This window comes from Orcinus orca, chromosome 2, assembly GCF_937001465.1.
Source record: "Orcinus orca chromosome 2, mOrcOrc1.1, whole genome shotgun sequence".
Classification (NCBI taxonomy): Eukaryota; Metazoa; Chordata; class Mammalia; order Artiodactyla; family Delphinidae; genus Orcinus; species Orcinus orca.
Genome location: NC_064560.1, coordinates 93,636,140 through 93,657,382, shown reverse-complemented (window position 1 = coordinate 93,657,382; position 21,243 = coordinate 93,636,140). Strand labels below are relative to the sequence as shown.

Below are 21,243 nucleotides of genomic sequence, written 5' to 3'. Positions count from 1 at the left end.
CCGGACGCGCAGGCTCAGCGGCCATGGCTCACGGGCCCAAGCCACTCTGCTGCATGTGGGATCCTCCCGGACCGGGGCACGAACCCGTGTCCCCTGCATTGGCAGGCGGACTCTCAACCACTGCGCCACCAGGGAAGCCCCACTACATACATTTTTAAAAAATCACTACATATATATTTTATCAAAATACTCACTATAGACTTTTCTTTAATAATTCATAGTAGCTTCATCAGCCACCTGCCCAAATTTATGAATATATATTGACAGCATATTTTATTACATTTAATAAATCTCATGCCAGAGTTGGTAAACTAGTTATGTTCTCATAGCTCATCCTGAATATATAGTACACTTCAAATAGTAGATGTATAACACTGTTTGGTTCAAAGGCAAATGTAAAATTATCAAACTTTTAAGTGAAAAATGTTCATACTGGCTTATCTATTGTTTTTTGGTTTTTGTGACAACATGAATCTTCTTATAACTTTGGAACCTTCTCCCTCTGTATGGTAGCTATATCCACCTCCAAAGAATGGGTTCAAGACATCAGAATGGCCACTACCTTTGGTTTATCAGGTCCTTCCACACCCTCCATCAGACCATCTGATGCTTATAGGGGCAGTCTAGGGCTCGCAACAGTGAGTTGGTGCTTATGTATAATTAGCGAATCTACACTAAGTTTCATAAACACCAAAAAATAAACAGTGTGGTTTCTGGCAAAGAGTAGCTGGAAGATAATCTGCCTCCCCTAAAATTTGTCACTTACAGGCAGACCAACTCTTAATTGTGTGGTTTTTTTTAAAAAAGGATATAATATTCAAGCTACAGATTTTTAAAAATACAACTTCTGTTAATATGCAGATCTAGAGAAAAACTGCATATAGTACTTTTTATTTCTCTACATTATGCTTTAAGAAATATCACAACAGAAAAGATAAAATCAAATATCTAAAATAACCCAACATCTACAAACTACACAAATTAGCTATGAAACTGTTCCAAAGTTATATATACCACGTATAACAAACAGGCTTAGATAATATACAATATCTTTCTTAGTAATACACAAGCAAATACATGTCTACCATTACTACTGCTGACAAACTTCACTGAGGTAAATCTCAAAAGGAAGAATGATTACAGAGGAGGACCTGAAGAGAGGTCACTTACTTGTAAATCTGTACTCATCCTCCCGTCTTCTTATTTCTAACTCTAAGAAAGAGGATGAAAATGGCAATGTGAAAATATTATATATTTGTTTAATTTAGGGGAACAAACAAGGAGTATTCCACTTCTTGCCCTCTTCCAAATATATTTAAAGAATATGTTCTTTAACGTCCTTTCAGCTTTTCACATTATCAAAGAATTTATATGCTACCTACTTTCTACATTAAAAAAAACCCCAAAGATGCTTAATGATGGCTGTCCAGTTGCTAATATTCACATTTGTCAAATACAAAGCTGCTATCTATTTTAAGAAAAGAGTAGTAATAATTTAGGTCTTTAATAAGAGTTTAAATCCCTCATACTATAAATACCATGTAACCATTTGCTTTTCCAGCACCTAGAAGAGCTTAACTATTAATTTGTTGACTGAAGGAATCAGAAAAAATCATTTTGCTCCATGACTAAACAACGCGATTTGGACCTTATAAAAATGAAGGTTCCAAGTCTTTCAATAGTTACTATGATTTATACTTTCTAAAAAAGTAACTGATCCTACTACATGACTATTTTGCAGTAAGCTCAACCAGTGAACAACTGTCTTCATTAAGCCAATCAGTCATATATTTAGTAGCTACTAAAAGTAATTTAATACTGAAAGTATTTAGCAGAACTCCCTAAAATTATAAAATGATAACTAAAAGAATGTAAAATGATACACTGTAGGACAAATCAGAAATTACAGCTCCCTGGCCAAAAAAAAACCACACACACACAAAAGACCTTAAAATATTTACACTGTACTCTATTCATAGTTTTTTAAATAAAATCATTCTATTAATATCACACACAATATTGTCCACAGTAAGTTGACATTACACAGTATATTGGTACGTTAGAATCTACCATTAATAGGAATTATACTTTGAATCACTTACAAATTTGCCCTGAACCTTGCACTCTGTAGCTGGGGACTAAAAGGAAAGAGTGCTGAAAATGTTCTGTAAGCTTTATCATCTCCATATATCTCTGACTTAGGCAAATGAAATTCTGTATCCTGAACCCAAAAGAGAAGAACTCAAGAGTCACACAGAGAGCACTGCAATGATCCAGTCATGGGGAAATAGTTGTAGTCAAGTCTACAATTCAAAAATGATGTCTCAATCTGTATACCAGAACCCATGTACATATAACTGAAAACAAAAGTTTTAAGAAATAACACTTAAGTTGTTAACATACTCTGGTATTTTCTACTCACACTTATTAACTCTTTTTTAAATGCTGTTGGCAATGTACTGAAATGATTTCATGAACCACTAATGGGAAGTGATCTGTATTTTGAAAAATGCTGTAGTGTACTAAAAGTATTTTAAGACAAAAGCAAAGAGTTCCAAATAAGGATTACCTCTAAAGCACAGTAATCTCTATTTTGGTCAATTATCAAAACACTAACCTCTAGGAGTTAATGATGTCTGCTTCTCAACTTCTGCTTGCTGTCTCACATTAGCTGGGATATTATTATATATTCTCTTATAATGATTGTATACAGCAACTGAAAGCACCTTCTTAGCAAATGACTGGCCAACAACATACTTGTCGAGGTAGTTATAAATCTGAAAAATGATTAGATATGAACAACTTACTATGAGCTATCACAAAATATGCACATTAAAGTTACATACTGAGCACACTTTTTTTTTTTTTTTTGGCTGTACCGTGCAGCACGCGGAACTTCCCCTACCAGGGATTGAACCTGTGCCCCCTGCAGTGGAAGCATGGAGTCTTAACCACTGGACCAACGGGGAAGTCCTATACTGAGCACATTTACTTACAGTTTTAAATTTGAACAAATATTCTCATCCAAAACAAAATGCCACGACTTCCCTGGTGGCGCAATAGTTAAGAATCTGCCTACCAATGCAGGGGACATGGGTTCAATGCCCGGTCCAGGAAGATTCCACATGCCGCGGAGCAACTAAGCCCGTGCACCACAACTACTGAAGCCCGCGCGCCCTAGAGCCTGTGTTCCGCAACTACTGAGCCCGCGCACTGCAACTACTGAAGCCCGTGCACCTAGAGCTCATGCTCCGCAACAAGAGAAGCCACCATAAATGAGAAGCCCCTGCACCGCAGTGAAGAGTAGCCCCCGCTCGCCACAGCTAGAGAAAGCCCACCACGCGCAGCAACGAGGACCCAACACAGCCATAAATAAATAAATAAACAAACGAATGAATGTTTGCTCCCTTTAGGTTTACAAACAAAACAAAACAAATTGCAAGGGGCATGACACATTATGTAGCAATGATTCAGAGGCCCCAAACTTAAAAGGAACAAAACACAATTCTTTTGTTCTCTAGCTTAACAAAGTATCCCTGTACTCTTCTAGTGCTATGCCAGTTTCTATTCTATAAACAATGTCACTGATCCTAATTTTTGAAAGTTAATATTAAAGTCAATTAGAATACCTACACTTGCCACCAGGGGTCTAAAGCTATCATCATTAATGTAAATCATTTTTAAAAATCCTTTTTACACGTCTCTCAATAATATGAATAATATTCTTCACAAAGACAACATATTATAAAACTAACCTTTTCAAAATAGGCATTATATAATCAAAGACCATTATACCACCAGTATCAATGTGTTTTAATGCTCATAAACATTTAGCTTCTTCTTAGATATTAACTTTAAAGCTATGCTTTTATCTAAATGGCAATCTAAAAGCCTTATTCTTGGTAGAAACTAAAGCTCTAGATGAAACTTGGATACTGCCAAGAGCTTAGCACCTGGGATAAATTATTTCAGCTTTTAGAAACAGAAATTAACTGTTAATATTCACTAACTCCTGAAAATAGTTATTTTCTAGAACTTTATTCTCTAGAACTTTGACTCAGATGTTTGAAGTCTACACAAATTAGAGGGGAACATAAAGCTTAACAGCTATATTTTCCATTACTTCATTTATTTTTACATGACAAATTCTATAGTCGTTGACCATATGTATTTTATTACGGTTTTTAAAAATCATCATTCCTCAAAAATTATACCCATGATTTATTAAACCTGCCATAGCACACTTGCAGAGACAAATGCACTGGTACCTAAAAAGTAGAAGAAAGCTAAACCGAAGCAGAGGGTGACAAATGATGTAAGTGTGCAAACATCTGAGATATGGCCAGAACAGAGGGCACACAGCCCAGAGCAGGGCTCCTCCGTCTCAGAAAGTGTACGCCAAGTACCCAATGAAGCTGGTGGTACACTCTGCTGTGTTTCACATGGCCAAATCACAATCCATCTGAGACTCCTAGGAAGAGCCCACACCACAAAAGTCACAGTGCTATACAGGAGAGCCCTGGCACATTGGTCAGGAAAAAATTACTTGCTTCCACTGTTAGCCCGAGGCTGTTTTACCATAAAGTAGATTAACTTAAGGGGGAAAAATTGCAGGCTGGTGTTATTTAGGGGCCCAAACTAACAAAAATAAATCCCCAGCTGCTCTATTTTAAGGATATCATTTTAGATTAACTCAGCATTAACACTACTTTAATAATCATCAACTATATTTCATTGCTACGAATACAGTAATCATGACATGGGAAAACAGCAATGGATTCCATACCTGAATTTCAAGTATCAAATATCAGTAACAATTTAGCCAGGTATAGTCCATATTAAGAACTTATAACACTTGTTTAGATACTAGTATTAAGATTCAATATAAACTGGAGGGAGGGGAGCAATGAAATGTTTTCAAGATTAAGTGCTTATAAGACTGAACTAAGACCTATACCTTTTTGGGGGGAGGAGGTGGTTTCTGTTGGAATGCCAATTTTACAGCTTCTGCTGCTGATTCAGGTTCTTTAATTATGCTTTTCTTTGAGTCTGCTTCTGATAGCACAACAAAAAAATGATGACATTTTTCACACTTCACAAAGCGGGTGGATGCTGTAAAAGGACAGAGAAAAATAATTCAAATAGTGTTTAACCTTAAAGACTCATTGAAATTGAAACCTACATACTTGACAAAAATGCTTGTAGTTCACTCCACTAGCCACAACAAACAGCCTAGTTTATACCTAAAATAGATGATAAAGATGAGTTCAGTAAACTACACTTTGTTCACTTTAACTAGGTTCTTTCATTTTGTGATAGACTGCATCTAGAGAAAAGATCAGTTGAAATGATTTCGACTTCTCCATTCACTAAAGTTTTTTTTTTTGGCCACACCACACTGCTTGCAGGATCTTAGTTCCCCAACCAAGGATTGAACCCGGGCCCTCGGCAGTCAAAGCGGGGAGTCAGGGACTTCCCTGGTGGTGTAGTGGTTAAGAATCCACCTGCCAATGTAGGAAACACATGTTCGATCCCTGGTCCGGGAAGATTCCACATGCCGCGGAGCAATTAAGCCTGTGTGCCACAACTACTGAGCCTGCACTCTAAAGCCCGCAAGCCACAACTACTGAACCCACACACCACAACTACTGAAGGCCGCGCACCTACAGCCCATGCTCCACAACAAGAGAAGCCACCGCGATGAGAAGCCTGCACACCGCAACGAAGAGTAGCCCCCGCTCGCATGGTAGAGAATCCCATACAGACTATTAACAGATACAGAGCAAAAGGTACACAGGAATTAGTTACATGTTGGTAGGTCTAGGTATACATTTTTATGTTACCTTTGTGTAACCTAACTAGACAGGTAAAAAGAATTTTTAAAACCATGGGAATCTCTGTCCTTTGGGAATATTATAACTACCTATCCATACATTACAAGAAAAACTGCACTGGCAAGCACACCTCAATCTTCACAAAATAATCTAAATTTTTAAAAAATAGACAATTCTGCATTTAAAAAATAAATTTAACTATTAATTCAGCCAATTTAATTCTTACGTGTCTGTTCTTAAACACAAGGCCAAACAAAAATACATTCTGGATAAATTCTAGCCACAAATTTTAAACTAGATTAGGGGTCATTTGTGTATTCCATTTATCAATCACCTAGTAAGTGCTTCCCTAAAAAAAAAGATCAAGCTATACCAAGTACCTCTGATTAACACAAGCCCAAACACGTTATCACCATCTCCCATCAGTGGGAAAGACAGTGGCTTTAGTTTAGGATAAGGCACCAGTAAACAGGGGAAGGATTAAAGGGCAGAGAAGCCGCTAATCTAGTTCAGGCTGTGTGACAGAAAAATCTGGCCTGAGAACACAAGAACAAAGTATTTCTCTGAAGATACCAGGTGAAAGGGAAAGAGAAACACTGACAAATAACATTCCTCTCTGCTTACTGTTTGAAGGGTTGCTTAAATTCTACCTGAATACTTGCAATACAGTTTTACACTGAAACATGTTCAACATATACCCAAGTTCAAGGATTCGATTTTATTTATCAAAATGCTATTTCAGAAAAACAAACAAATAAACAAGCATTGTAATGCATATTTTTTACTCCTAAAAACAAGGGGCAAAATCTGATTTTGTTAAATCATCAGAGGATAAATAAACCTCCTTCCTTTAAATGATTACTACAGGTATCCTATATTCCTTTATAAACAGAATACTGATTCCAGTAAACATGCTTGTATAATATACCCACGACAGAAGAAAGACTACCTTAGTAAAACCTTTTTCAGGATATTTGCTTAAATGAAAGTTCTTCATGATTTTGAAAAAGTTTCAGGGTCAAACATAAAATCTCCAAACCACTGCAGGAAAGTTTATTCTTAACCTATGAGAAATGTAATTACAGTAAGCCTTCAGAAAGTATTATATACATAAAAATAAAAACTAAAGGCTCTACCCAAAACATGCACTATGACTCTGTTTAAATGAAGTATAAGAACAGGCAAAACCAATCTCTAGCGATGGAGGTCAAGGTAGTAGTTGCCTTGGGGAAAGAGAGGTTAGTGACTAGGAAAGAACAAGAGGGAGCCTTCTGGGGTGTGGGAATATTTGATATGTAAATCCATCAAACTGTACATTTAGAATCCATGCACTTTCTTTCCTTTTCTGTAAAGAAATTATATCTCAATTTTCTCTTAAGTTAAAATAAAAAAGAAATAAAGACCAAAAAACAGAAACAAACAAACAAAAAACAACTAAAAGCTCTACCTTAAATAAAAGTAGGGATGCTATTCATGTTTGACAAGTTATTTTTTAAATGGGTAAGAAAAAACTAAAAAATATATATCATTATAATCAAGAATCTTAGATATTATTTCAATTTCTGATGATTTTCTATACATTCATAATGGTATCTATAAAAATGGCATTTTATTTCTACAGTCAGTCAAGCAAGAGTAATACCACTATAAGAAAACATAAAAATCACTACAAATATACTTGTGAGATGAAATATGTACAGCAAGATCAATGAGCTAAGAACAGTTTCTACATTAAAAAAATGACAATGAAAGTTATATGAAATTCAAATTTCAGTGTCCATATACAAAATTTTATTGGAACATAGCCATCCTCACTGTTTTACATTGTCTATGGTTGCTTCTGCACTATAACAGCAAAGAAGAAAAGTCACAACAGAGACCATATGGCCCATAAAGTCTAAAATACTTAATATTTGGCCTTTATAGTAAAAGTTTGCTGACTCCTGCTATACAGCATTTAAAAGGAAAGGAATACCCATAGAATGAGAAAAAATATTTGCACATCACGTATCTAGATAAGGGTCTAGTATTCAAAATACATAAAGACCTCTTATAGCTCAACAATAAAAAGATAACCCAACTTAAAAATGGACAAAAAATTTAGTCTTTTCTCCAAAGAAGATATACAAATGGTCAATAAGCACATGAAAAGATGCTTAACATCTTTAGTCATTAGGGAAATGTAGATCACAACCATGATGAGATACCACTTCCCATCCCTATGATGGCTATAATAAAAAAAGACATAAATGTTGAAGAGGATGTAGAGAAATTAGAACCCTTACACATTGTTAGTGGGGTTGTAAAATGGTTGTAAAACTACCACCTCTGTAGCAGTTCCTTAAAAAGCTAAACAAAGTTAACATTTCACCCAGCAATTCCATTCCTAAGCATATACCCAAGAGAAGTAAAAATAAGTACACACAAAAACTTGTAAACAAATGTTCACAGTAGCATTATTCATTCATAATGTCCAACAAGCAGAAACAACTCTCAAATGTCCATCAACTGATGAATGGATAAACAATGGAAATACTATTCAGCCATAAAAAGCAATGAAGTACTGATACATAATGCAACACTGATCAACCGTGAAAACATGCTAAGTAAAAAAAGCCAGATATAAAAAGTCACATAATGTATAATCCTATTTATATGAAATATCCAGAATAGACATATCCATAGAGACCACAAGTAGGTTAATGGTTGCCAAGGCTGGGAGGGGAAGAGGTGGAAAGTGACTGCTAAGGGTTATGGGGTTTCTTTTGGGGGTGATATAAATATTCAGGAATTAGATACTGGTGATGACTGTACAACTTCATGGATATACTAAAAATTCCTGAAATGTATACTTTAAAAGGGTGAATTGTATGGTATGTGAATAATAATAGCTCAATAAAAAATTAAAATTTAAAAGAAAGAACTTGTATGTATTAACACACAAAGCTCTCAAAACACTGCTGAGTTGGGAAAAAAAACAATTTGCAGAAACATGAACAATATGAAACCATTTATGCTTTTTAAAAGTTATATGTTCAATGAAGACATATTACAGAAATATATCTTTAGCATTATCTATAATGCTCTACTTTTTTTTTTACAAAGGGAGATATACATATGTATTCCTCGGGTAATTAAAAATAATTTAAAAGGACAAAAAAAGTAGACACTTAAACAGGCCATTCACAAAAGAATTACAAGTGACTAAGAAGCACATAAAAGAATAAAAACAAAAACAAACAAAAAGCACATAAAAAGATGTTTATGAACTAATAACTAATAAATGCAGATTCAAACAAAATGAATAACCCACGTTCAAACAACATTCTTTAGAACCAGGATGATCCAATTTTCAGTGAGTAGACACAGAAGATCCTCAGCATTCAAAAGGGATACATTCTGGAGAGACTTTTATTATGGGCCAGCAAAACCAAGGAAGAGGGCCTCACTGTTGGGGATTCTTTCTTCTATGCAGTACAGCTCCAGAGGAAAGGGACAGTATCATGCTCATCTGTGTATTTCCTGGGCCTAGCAGTGTCTGACTCAACAGATGCTTTGTAAGAATGTACTCTTGTTTTACTCTCTTCTTCCATATTCTCTACTCCCACATCTCCCTCCCTAATTATAATTCCCAAAGGAAACAGCCTTGAGTTGATTAGATAACACTAAAGTATAGTGTTTTTTATCTAGATAATCTCTAGGGAAGGTGGGAATCTGTACGTTAACAATCACCTTCAGTGATTAATACAACCTGGAAAGTTATGAAAACACTGTATAAAAAGAAAAATTTAATCTCAAGAGGAGCTAGTTTATCCCTAAAGAATTCCAGTTGGTACAAAGGACAGGAACTTCTGAATAGGAAAGGAATTTCTGAATAAGATATCTTCACTGCTCTATAACCTTGGATGAATTACTTAAACTTAATTTTAGCTACTTCATTTATAAAAATGAGGATATTCCCTGTTTTGGCAAAAATAAGATTGTGAGAATAAAATTATACATACTGACATTTATTAGATGTTAGTTTCTTTCCTTTTCTATTCTAGGAAATCATTTTTAGAGTAGAATTATAGGTCTATAAAGGTTGAAATCTTTCTTTGGGGAAAAAAATGGAAATTTTCTTGATTAAAACATGTAATATGACACTGCCAGTATGAACTGAGCAATCCTCAGACATTTTGGAATTTTACTATATGACACCAATGTGTTAAAAGTAAATGTTATTTAGAAGTTATATCATCCAATTCTACCACTTTCATTTTATGTTGCAATCCAAATTAATTTTCATTCATACTGATTCTTCTCTTTGATCTCTTACTAGGCAAAGCCACAAAGAGAACCTCATATAGAATGGTACCACTTTAAAGGTCTTTCCAAAATTGTAAAGATATGCTACATGTAATACATTTTCATATAGTGGCCAATTAATATTAATGATAGATGTGAAAATGTAACTGAAGTCTCAATATTTGAGTTAGAATATAGAGAATCCTCTCTAGTTAATCATCAGAAACTGAAACTTCTGCCAAGCCTGACCGTCAATCTTTTCACAATTGGATAGTATAGCAGGTACCATGGTAGTGCAAAGTAATTTACTCTTGAGTCATTACCATCAACTCTAATCATGTAGGAAATGATTTATCTGATTCATTAAATAAAATATCAGCAGTAGCATCTCTGCATTTCAGAAATAGTTACTGACACTAACAGCAAAAATAGGACTATTGGGGCTTCCCTGGTGGCGCAGTGGTTGGGAGTCCGCCTGCCGATGCAGGGGACACGGGTTCGTGCCCCGGTCCGGGAGGATCCCACGTGCCACCGAGCGGCTGGGCCCGTGAGCCATGGCCGCTGAGCCTGCGCGTCTGGAGCCTGTGCTCCGCAACGGGAGAGGCCGCAGCAGTGAGAGGCCCGCGTACCGCAAAAAAAAAAAAAAAAAATAGGACTATTGATGTCTTCCTTCTCTTAGTGTCTGAATCACTAATAATTATCAGACACTTCCTAGAACTGAGGACTTAGCACCTCTGGTAAGTACTCAGAAAGGGAAAATACCTTAATATTTGAATAACTGACAATCTCCAGCTATGAGATGCTTAATAGGTATCTGAAGAACAAATACAGAATAAATAAGCCTTGCTTCTTCTACAGCTTAATGGTTACATACATGAAAAGCCACAAAATCCAAATTTAAAATAAACACATGTAAGCAAAATAAAGAAGCAAAGAGGGCTTCCCTGGTGGCGCAGTGGTTGAGAGTCTGCCTGCCGATGCAGGGGACATGGGTTCGTGCCCCGGTCCAGGAGGATCCCACATGCCGTGGAGCGGCTGGGCCCGTGAGCCATGGCCACTGAGCCTGCGTGCCCAGAGCGGGAGAGGCCACAACAGTGAGAGGCCCATGTACGGCAAAAAAAAAAAAAGAAAGAAAAAAAAAAAAGAAGCAAAGAGTTTTCTTAAATTACCTTATACCACAGTGCAAAGCATTACTAGTCCAGGAGATTTTTAGTATCTGGTGAACGTAAAAGACTAACGTAAGTTCAGGAAGAAAATAATTCTAGTTTATATAATGTATGTATTTATAATGTATATGTTTATACAATGTATATAATGCAAGTAACGACTTACAGAAAAGGCAGGGAAAAAGAAGAACAATAGAAGAATACTTACACACAAAGGTCTCTACGTGTGTGCACAAGTCTCCACATTTAGGACAGCGAAGCTGGTTTCCACCTTTCCCAGAATTCCCAGAGCCTGACTTCTTACTGCTTCCCTCACTTGCTGATTTCTAATGTTGTGGAAGAAAAAAAAAAAAGGAAGAGTCAATTATTACTTTCAGGCAACCACCATGTAACTTAAGTATAAACAATATTGTTTGTAATCTTATAATGTTTACAATTTTTAGAATGGAATTATTAGTATAATTTATATCTCTATTGTCACTGGTGTAAAAACAATAAAATCAGTTCTAGTAAACACATATATTTACTGCACTCCTTCTTTACATGGTATGTGCCAGCATGTATAATTAGCTTTTCTGCAATGACAATCAATAAACACTACGGGAAAAAAATCAATAAGCACTAGTAAATTAAAAAAAGTTACTATAGGTAAAAAACTACATTTCAATGAAATTGAATCAGGAGTTATTATCTTGGCAAGTAGTGACTCAACTTTCTTGAATCTAACTTTTATCATCTCTAAAATGGGGATAATTTCACCTACTTTAGAGGGTCATTGTTAGGATTAAGTGTGGATATGAAAGCACCTAGCATTTTGTCTCACATATATTAATAACTCAAGTGTTGTCAAATTCACATAATAAAAAAAAATGATAACTCACTGACCTAATACAATCACCAATCATCTACTTGCTAGCTACAGAGTAGCCTAACATTAAGTCATACAGATATCTAAGATTTTGAGGTAGAGGATGAAGTAAGGTTTATACTATCATGAGTTGTAAGAACTGTGTGGAAGCAGAAAATGATGGTTATTCCCAATCCAACCAACCATGAGACTGACTACATAGATTATTTTTTTTATTGGAGTATAATTCCTTTAGAATGTTGTGTTAGTTTCTGCTGTACAATGAAATGAATCAGCTATATATATACATATACCCCCTCCCTCTTGGACCTCCCTCCCACCCTCCTCCATCTCACCCATCTAGGTGGTCACAGAACACTGAGCTGAGCTTCCTGTGCTTTACAGAATGTTCCCACTAGGTATCTATTTTATGCATAGTAGTGTATATACGTCAATCCTAATCTCCCAATTCGTCCCTCCCTCCTCTTCCCTGCCTGTGTCCACATGTCCGTTCTCTATGCCTTAATGAAGCTTCTTTACTGCTTTGGGGTGTTAGAAATTATAGCTACTGCTTACTAAGTGCAATGCTTATCAAACTATTTTATGGCTCAGACTGATAACACAAAATAAAAATATGTAGGGACTTCCCTGGTGGCACAGTGGTTAGAATCCGCCTGCCAACGCAGGGGACACGGGTTCAATCCCTGGTCCAGGAAGATCCCACATGCCGTGGAGCAACTAAGCCCGTGTGCCACAAGTACGGATGCACTCTAGAGCCCAACTACTGAGCCCACAAGCCACAACTACTGAAGCCCGTACAACTAGTGCCTGTGCTCCGCAACGAGAAGCCACCGCAGTGAGAAGCTCACACACCGCAAACAAAAGTAGCCCCCACTTGCTGCAACTAGAGAAAGCCCACGTGCAGCAACAAAGACGCAATGCAGCCAAAAAATAAATAAGTAAATAAATTTATTTTTTTTAAAAATATGTAAAATTCTTCAGATCATTTTATATATTTCACATTTCCTACAGAAAACATACAAACCAATGAAATACAGAGTAGTATTATTATATTTGTTTAAATGAGGGAACTCAAATATGTGTATAGATGCCAATAAAGATAAAATACCTTATTTCCATCTCCAGAGCCATCTTTACTCATCCCATCTTTTGAAGCAAAGTATGCTGGTGTTTCTGTAAAGGCTCTAAAAGGAGCTCTTCGTAGAAGCTGTGTTTCAAAGGTCCCAAGCCTTCCTAAAACTGGTATATGAATGCGACCACAAGAAATACCTGAAAATACAATGAAATTTAGTCTACACATCAAATATTAACACACCTTCAATAAGTCCCCTGGGGACAAAAATCCCTCAAGCATAAAGGAGGTTGAAAAAGCTATAGTCTTCACAGCAGTAGTACAAACTGGTGACACCATCTTCAAAAACTGGCCCGACCTGTGCTTTGGAAGTAAGGAAAGACCACCCAGGTCATAACAATGAATGGCTCTTTCAAAGTGTGAAAAATAAGCAGTTCAACATCTGCCTCACCTGTAGGGGAAAAAGGCCATTTATGTCCTATATTCTTATACTTCTTATATTATTTCTACCAATGAGAATAAACAATTGACATGAACTCATCTGTCTCTTTGGTTATATGGGGGTAATATCTGCAACAATGGCAACAAATTTCAAATGTTCTTTTAAAAGTTATGTGCTATTCATTAAATCATGTTTTAATAAAATATTTCAATCCTATAGAAAAGAGAAATATATTTCAATAAAAAAATATTGTGTAACCACCATCCAGCTTTCAAACATTTTAATCTTTTGCCATATTTGAAGTTAAAATTCTTAAAAAAGACATAGGTTAATCACTGACTTATTTGGCAAACTTTTTCTGTAAAAGACGAGGATAGTAAGTATTTTCAGCTTTGTGGGCCATATATGTAGTCTCAATCTCATTAATTCTCCCTGTAACATGAAAGCAAGTTTAAACAATATGTAAACACATGGGTGTGGCTGGATTTGTTCCATGGGGCCACTGTTTGCTGACTCCTGCTTTTTTCCATATAAATACGAAACAGGCCTCCGAATAAATTATAGTCAATGGCAAAAGAGCCATACTCCCATAAGGCACCATTTCCCAAGCTGGTCTTTAAAAGACTGTTCCCTACACAAGAAAACTGAATGGTCATACAATAGGTTAAACAAAATTCCATAGACTTCAGTACACTAGAGCTATTCAGAATCTTGCATAAGCTATAATGTACATTAATGAATCCCCAAAAAGGAAGTTTCCCAGCAGAGTGCTATTAGGAGGTAATAAACAACCAAGGGGTTAACACTTAGATAAATTTAAGAAACTGATTTTCCCTCCCTCATTTTATTCCCTGCAAAATTCACAACTCAGGACTTAAATTTTCATTCCCACACCTGTTAGGGCTTTTAAAAGATCATGCACACATGTATATATTGTATCCAAATGCAAAAACTGGTTTAAAATTATGTAGGGCTTCCCTGGTGGCGCAGTGGTTGAGAGTCCGCCTGCCGATGCAGGGGACGCGGGTTTGTGCCCCGGTCTGGGAAGATCCCACATGCCGCGGAGCGGCTGGGCCCGTGAGCCATGGTCGCTGAGCCTGCGCGTCCGAAGCCTGTGCTCCCCAAAGGGACAGGCCACAACAGTGAGAGGCCCGTGTACCGCAAAAAAAAAAAAATTATGTACATCAAACAATTCAAAACCAAATGCTTAATTATATAACTCTTTTTTTAACGACTCCCATTTTCCAACACAATTTTGTACACTGTTAGAACTAGTTTCTTTACTGTTAGAACTAGTTTCTTTACTTATCACCATAGGCCATCTCCAGTTACACGAAGTACTAAAATGAACCCACCAAACTACTCAGGAAAGATACAAGTAAGAGGAAACAAATTTTCTCATTTCTATATAAATTCACAAAGAACACCAAAAAAGGATTATGACATCCCAGTCCCTAACCCAAAGAGTGTAAAATTTTGCTTAACACTATTAAGCTTGACTATTAATAAGGAAAAAAAAAAACCAACTACATTTGATGTTTTCCTTCTAAGAAACATCTTCAAAAGACATTTCAAATTTTCTCTGTAACATTTCCATTTTCTGCAGTAAATTATGTTAGCTATTACTCTCTCATTAGAATGAGATCTAAGGTAGTTTATGAAATTTAAGCTAAACATTAATGTTTTTCCAAGGACATAATATGACTTAAAGACTATGTCAATCTAAAAAGCAAGTCTAGAAAAAGTCATGGAGGAGAGGGATAGATGAAATCAAGAATTCAGAAAGTTGAATGCACCTTGACGCTGGGTGACAGGTATTTTGGGGTTCAGTGTTCTATTTTGTGTGTGCTTGAAAATATCCATTATAAGTTAATATGAAAGGTAGCATAATACAGTAATTTATTATAATCTATGTAACAAGGGTAACTTTTTTATTGAACCTTTATGATGTATTCACAAAGAAAACTACAATTGTAACAAGCTTTATGTGAGGCTGTTTGTACTTGGATGTTTAGATCAAAACAGCCCTGAAGTATCAGATAGAGTGTATTATTTCCCACTTACATCTTTTAAAATAGTATTTAACAATTTACAATATCTAGTATTATTAGAAAATAAGCTGAAAGGAAATTATCTTTGGGAATTTAAGAGAGATAAAAATTATGAACATGATCCTTTTAAAATCTACTTGAATAGAAAGAAAAAGTGTCCTTCACCTTAAATAATTTATCAAGTAACATATGAAACCAATGCAACCATACAGTCACCACAGAAAATACTATCTGAGAAACATGTTCATATCATTTAAAAATCTAAATTTAAGAATTTCTTTGCTGGCCCTGATGGTATGGTACTGGAGAGCTGTTTTAATATTCTACTGATATAATCTAAGGGCTACACCAACAAGACGCTGTAAATACTAAACCTCTGGGTCTCAAACTTGGGCATGCATTAGAATCACCTGGAGAACTTGTTAAACCACAGGCTGGAGGGGATTCTCCCTGGTTCTGATTCAGAAGGTATGAGGTGGGACCCAAGAATGCATTTCTAACAAGTTCCCAGATGATGCTGATGCTGCTGGTTTGAGGACCCCACTTTTTAAAACCACTGTACAAAACAATTTAAATGATCAGTCATTCACCAATCATATAAAATCCTCACAGAAATTATTGCAGCAACCCAATCAGTTTTTAACCCTTTTTTGTGCCCTCTGGCAGTCTGGTAAAGCCTATTCAGAATGTTTTTAAATGTACAGAATAAAATACATAACAAAGGAAACCAATTATCCTCAAGTAGTTATCAAAATATTTTTAAAATATTCTTTTTTTAACATCTTTATTGGAGTATAATTGCTTTACAATGGTGTGTTAGTTTCTGCTTTATAACAAAGTGAATCAGTTATACATATACATATGTCCCCTTATCTCTTCCCTCTTGCATCTCCCTCCCTCCCACCCCTCTAGGTGGTCACAAAGCACGAGCTGATCTCCCAGTGCTGTGCGGCTGCTTCCCACTAGCTATCTATTTTACATTTGGTAGTGTATATATGTCCATGCCACTCTCTCACTTTGTCCCAGCTTACCCTTCCCCCTCCCCATATCCTCAAGTCCATTCCCTAGTAGGTCAGTGTCTTTATTCCCGTCTTGCCCCTAGGTTCTTCATGACCACTTTTTTTTTTTTAGATTCCATATATACGTGTTAGCATACAGTATTTGTTTTTCTCTTTAAAAATATTCTTCTTAACTAACAAAATTAAATAAGATCTAACAGTTTTTAATGTAACTACCATGATTTCAAAGTAGTGGAAAGTATAAACAATATTTTGAAATACCAGTAATGTAATGTGATATGAAAATATCTGTGTTTGATTGGTGACAAATCCACAGGTACTGCTAATACTACTGTGGTTTGCTGCCTACATTCGTAATTGAAGGAAATGCTATATTTCACTCACATTAGTGAAAATAAAGTTCGAAGAACCTCTGAATTCTATCCCTGGGCCCTTTGGAAGCCTGTGAACCCAGGTGAAAAACCCCTAAAAGCCAAAAAGGGAAGTATTTATGGGAAGTATATTTCGAAAGAGTACTTGGCAGCAATGACAGAAGACAGTCAAGTTAAACTCCTTACAAAACTCTGTCATAAGGATAAAGCTTTGAGTTTCAGAGCAGTTTTTTTTTTTAAATATATATTAGAATAAGGTACAATGATTTTACGGCTATTAAGAACTTGGAGGGTAATTTATTCAATTTCTAAATACTTGACTTCCTATATTCAATCTTGAACTAAGCATTCTCCAAAAACATACAAATGATTCAGCTTAAAAGATTAACCGATCTTTAATTTGCATTTTAGAAATAGAGCAAAAGAACTAATTAAAATTTAAAACTATATTTGTAGTGACAATATTTTAAGTGTATAACAACTGATGAAACGGCAAATTAAGTTAAATGCTCTCTTGAACACCAGTCCTCTAACCTCCAACACAAATTGGAAACAAAATTCAACAAAAACTCGCAAACAATGCTGGCAACTTAGTAGATGCTTATTGCTTTTAATAATCTCAAATTTTTATTTTATGCCCAAGTTATTACTTCAGGAATACTGCATACTTCTTAATAAAGAAAAATAACATCACTCCTATGATAGCTTTCCTCAAGTTTAAAAACGTTTGATAGGTTTTCACTAAAACTACTAGTCTGCTGGTCTGAAGATGAACATGCCCAAGAAAAGAGAAATGTTGATTAGGAAATAGTGTGCTATTGTAGAAATAAAGATGCTCTATCATTTACTCACTTTGTCATATTAATTTGTATTGGATTTAACTACGAGAGGGGGAGGGGGAGAGAGAGAGAGAGAGAGAGAGAGAGAGAGAGAGAGAGAGAGAGAATTAAAATATAGCTAAAAAAAATTATGGATGCCCACCAACATGTTTGAGCATCTTCAAATCTTCATTTACACCCTCATGAGGTGACACCCTGAGTTACACAGGAGCACACAATTCTCACAGCCAAATTCAAACCAAGTACTGTCACTCAGAATTTTTTAAATGGAATCAAACATTTCTGAATGCATATATTTAGAATGCAAACTGTTATATATGCAAAGTACATTTGAAAAAATATACATCAATACTGAAAACACCAGCAATTCAAGTAGAAAAAATATTTTAAAATTTTACTTTACTATAGGTTTCATATTCAAAGAGAATAGTGAAGAAAAACACATTAAATTGGATACACATAGCCCAACAGGAAAAGAAAACAGATCCAGTGTCTAGTATGACAATTTATCAAATTAATTTTTCAAACTACCGTTTAAAATTTTTAAAGTCTAACATGACAGATAAACCAATAGAAATAGAGAATAGCACTGTACTTCAGAGGAGCTCTGAAATCTCCCCTTTTATTCTTAATTCATTGTACAAATTTCCTGTTAGAAGACTATATTGATGAAACTATTTTTATTTGTTTAAATTATGTTGCTGAAATTCTTAACTCTGTACATAAGAATAATAAACTAGCTAAAGTTCAATTGTGATTTTTCTACCTTTCACCTCTCTTCCTCTTTCCAAGAATTCTAAATAAAAATAACCCTCTTCAAGGTTTTTCAGGCCTTAAAAAAATACATCTTTATATTCTTGTAGACTTATGTATACTTTTAGAGTTTCTACCATGGAAAACAAACATTTTATGTAAATCCATTTGCTGTTTCATTGTCATATAAAAATATTAAATTCTATAATGATATTGGGTAATGTCTCATATTTTAGATTTAATTTACTCCTTTACAGTGAAAATTATAGTTTGGTATTTCTGAAAACCTCTAGTAAACTTGTATTAACTGAGAAACAAATAGATAATTCCTAAATAAGTCATTAGTTTTTGCTGATTTACCTAATGATAGATTTAATTTTGAAAGATGTTGTTTTGAAAAGAAAAATAAACAAATAGCTGCACACTTCCTATAACTCACAGTTTTCAGGGACAATTGATAGAGACAAAGAATGTTGTCAAAGAAGCCTTCCCTGCCCAAGGAGAACACATACCTTATACAGGCCCAGAAACAATATTATTCTTTGTCTATTCCTCTAAACTCGAAGATGAGGACTTATTCACCCTTCCATCTCCAGCACCAAAGCAGGGCCTGACACATAGCAGGCCCTCAACAAATTTGTCAAATAAATGAATTTAAATATCTGTCAATTTCGAGTGTTTGCAACTCATATTCCTGGAATAGGGATGTCTACTTGTTCAGGATTAACAATGTCCTGGGACTAAATTCACTCCTTTACATTTATGTACCATTTTACAAAATGCTTCTGCCCACACAACCTCATTGAATCCCTCTGTGAAATAAACTGTCGGAAAATAAATATTTAGTAAACTGTAAGAATTTTACAATGAAGCTAAAAATTCGGAAAAGGGAGCTGTTTTTTTCTAATCCAAAGATCATAAGCTGATAATCCAAAACAAAACGAATCTGTCTAGAAGTTAGTGATTATAACAGGATCTAGACTCTTTGTCTGCTATTCATAGATTTAGGGAAGAGAAAAATGGTTTCTTTTCCGGAATCTCTTGGCTGGGGTTGCCACTCTTTCACAGCTCCTGATAAACAGAAAGGACAGGTAAACAAGCGCCACCCTTAAAAAACTACTTGGGGCTGTCAAGTTAGGAAATCCGGCAAACGACTGACTCCCTGAGACACCTAAGCCCTTCAAAAACAATTTCTGTGGGAATTTCCATCTCTTCGGGCGCTTTGCTGCGGCCCCCGAAAAGTAGTGCGAGTCAGCTTTACGTCCCGGTGTGAGCGGCCGCACAACGACTGTGACACCGCGGCCCCCGCGCGGCCTGCGCCCGGGACGGCCCGCTCGGCGCCCCGCGGCCCCGGGGGGACCCCAACAGTGGAGGCTCCTCATCCGGGCCCTTCCCGCGGCCCACGACAGGCCCAAGGGGAACCCGGCCGGGCTCCGGAAGAGGAGCCGCAGCCAGGGGAGGCGGCAGTCACCTGCGGAGTGGGGTCTGGGGACACTTTTTAACCAACGGAGCACTGCGTGCCTCTTTCAGGGTTTCTGCGAAGCGACCACATTCTGGCCCCAAAGTCAGAGGACCTGAAAGCGGGAGGGTGGGGGAGCCAGAGGGTTTCACTTCAAACGTGAGAACCAGCTGCTCCAGAGGTTGACAGAGACCCATGCCACGGAGAAAGGGGGGGTTGCCAGGCGAAGCGCCGAGCACCTCCTCACATCCTCGGGGTGGGGGAGGCCTCTCGCCCTCCCCGGGGTCCCCGCCGCCCCCGGCCAGGCCACTGCTGGGTCAAGAGCTCAGGTGCGGGACTACTTCGTTACCTCTTGGCGCGGAGGCGAACGAGGAGCTGATGAGCCGCGCGGCTGTGGCGCCGCAAGTACAAGCGCCGCAGCCTGACATCTCCGCGGGGCCTAGGCTGGGGCTTCGCCCCCTGCCGCCCTCCGGGTCTCAGCAGCCGACTGCTACTCGCGGGGTTCGCTGGCTTGGCTCCGAACTCTCCTGTCGATTCTAGGCCCACTGCAGATATCACCCCCCTGGCAGCAATGCCTTCGCACTCTTCGTGCCCCACTGCCGTCTACTGAATAGACACCTAACATGCCCCCCCTCCACGTTCTCCTCCCCCCGCACCCTCCCCGCCTATCGGGCCCAGGGGGGCTTGCGCGCGCCTGCGTCCTAGGCCTAGGGAGGGGGGCGTGGGCACGAGCCGCGCGTGCGTGAGACACAAACGTAGGCGAGGGGAAGGGGGCGGTGACCTGGGCGCCAATGAGCACGCTACGGCAGAAGGCCGATTTACCCCCGCCCCCACCAAATGAAGAACTACAAGTCCCGACCCACAATTCTTCCGGAAAGTCCCTTTATCCTAGAGTTGAAAAGTTTGCGATTGTAGCGGAGAGATGCATGCCGGGAGTTGTAGTTCCAGCTCGTAACCGTAAACTGGTCATTTTCTACTGGTGTCTGGGAAGGTCAAAGTGAGACCCGTGGCTTATCCGGTCGCAGGAGGAGTCTTGAAAGCGGCCGATTCTATAAGAATCGATAAGTTCCTCCCCTCCGGGG

At 37.3% G+C, this 21,243-nt stretch overlaps 1 protein-coding gene across 2 annotated transcripts in view; it reads right to left on the bottom strand.

Annotated features, from left to right (window-relative positions):
* Window positions 1-20,792, bottom strand: part of CLPX (caseinolytic mitochondrial matrix peptidase chaperone subunit X) — a 35,719-nt gene extending 14,927 nt beyond the window's left edge. The window contains exons 1-6 of one of the 2 annotated variants that reach the window (XM_004274755.3): window positions 20,511-20,791; window positions 13,264-13,424; window positions 11,496-11,613; window positions 4,958-5,112; window positions 2,618-2,777; window positions 1,171-1,212 (exon numbers count right to left, since the gene is read on the bottom strand). In XM_004274755.3, the coding sequence (XP_004274803.1) occupies window positions 1,171-1,212; window positions 2,618-2,777; window positions 4,958-5,112; window positions 11,496-11,613; window positions 13,264-13,424; window positions 20,511-20,589 (715 nt within the window). In that variant the 5' untranslated portion in view covers window positions 20,590-20,791. Of the gene's footprint in view, window positions 1-1,170; window positions 1,213-2,617; window positions 2,778-4,957; window positions 5,113-11,495; window positions 11,614-13,263; window positions 13,425-20,510 lie in introns of both variants that reach the window. The other variant, XM_033437151.2, reaches the window with a different exon arrangement.
* Between the last annotated feature and the right edge of the window lie 451 nt (window positions 20,793-21,243).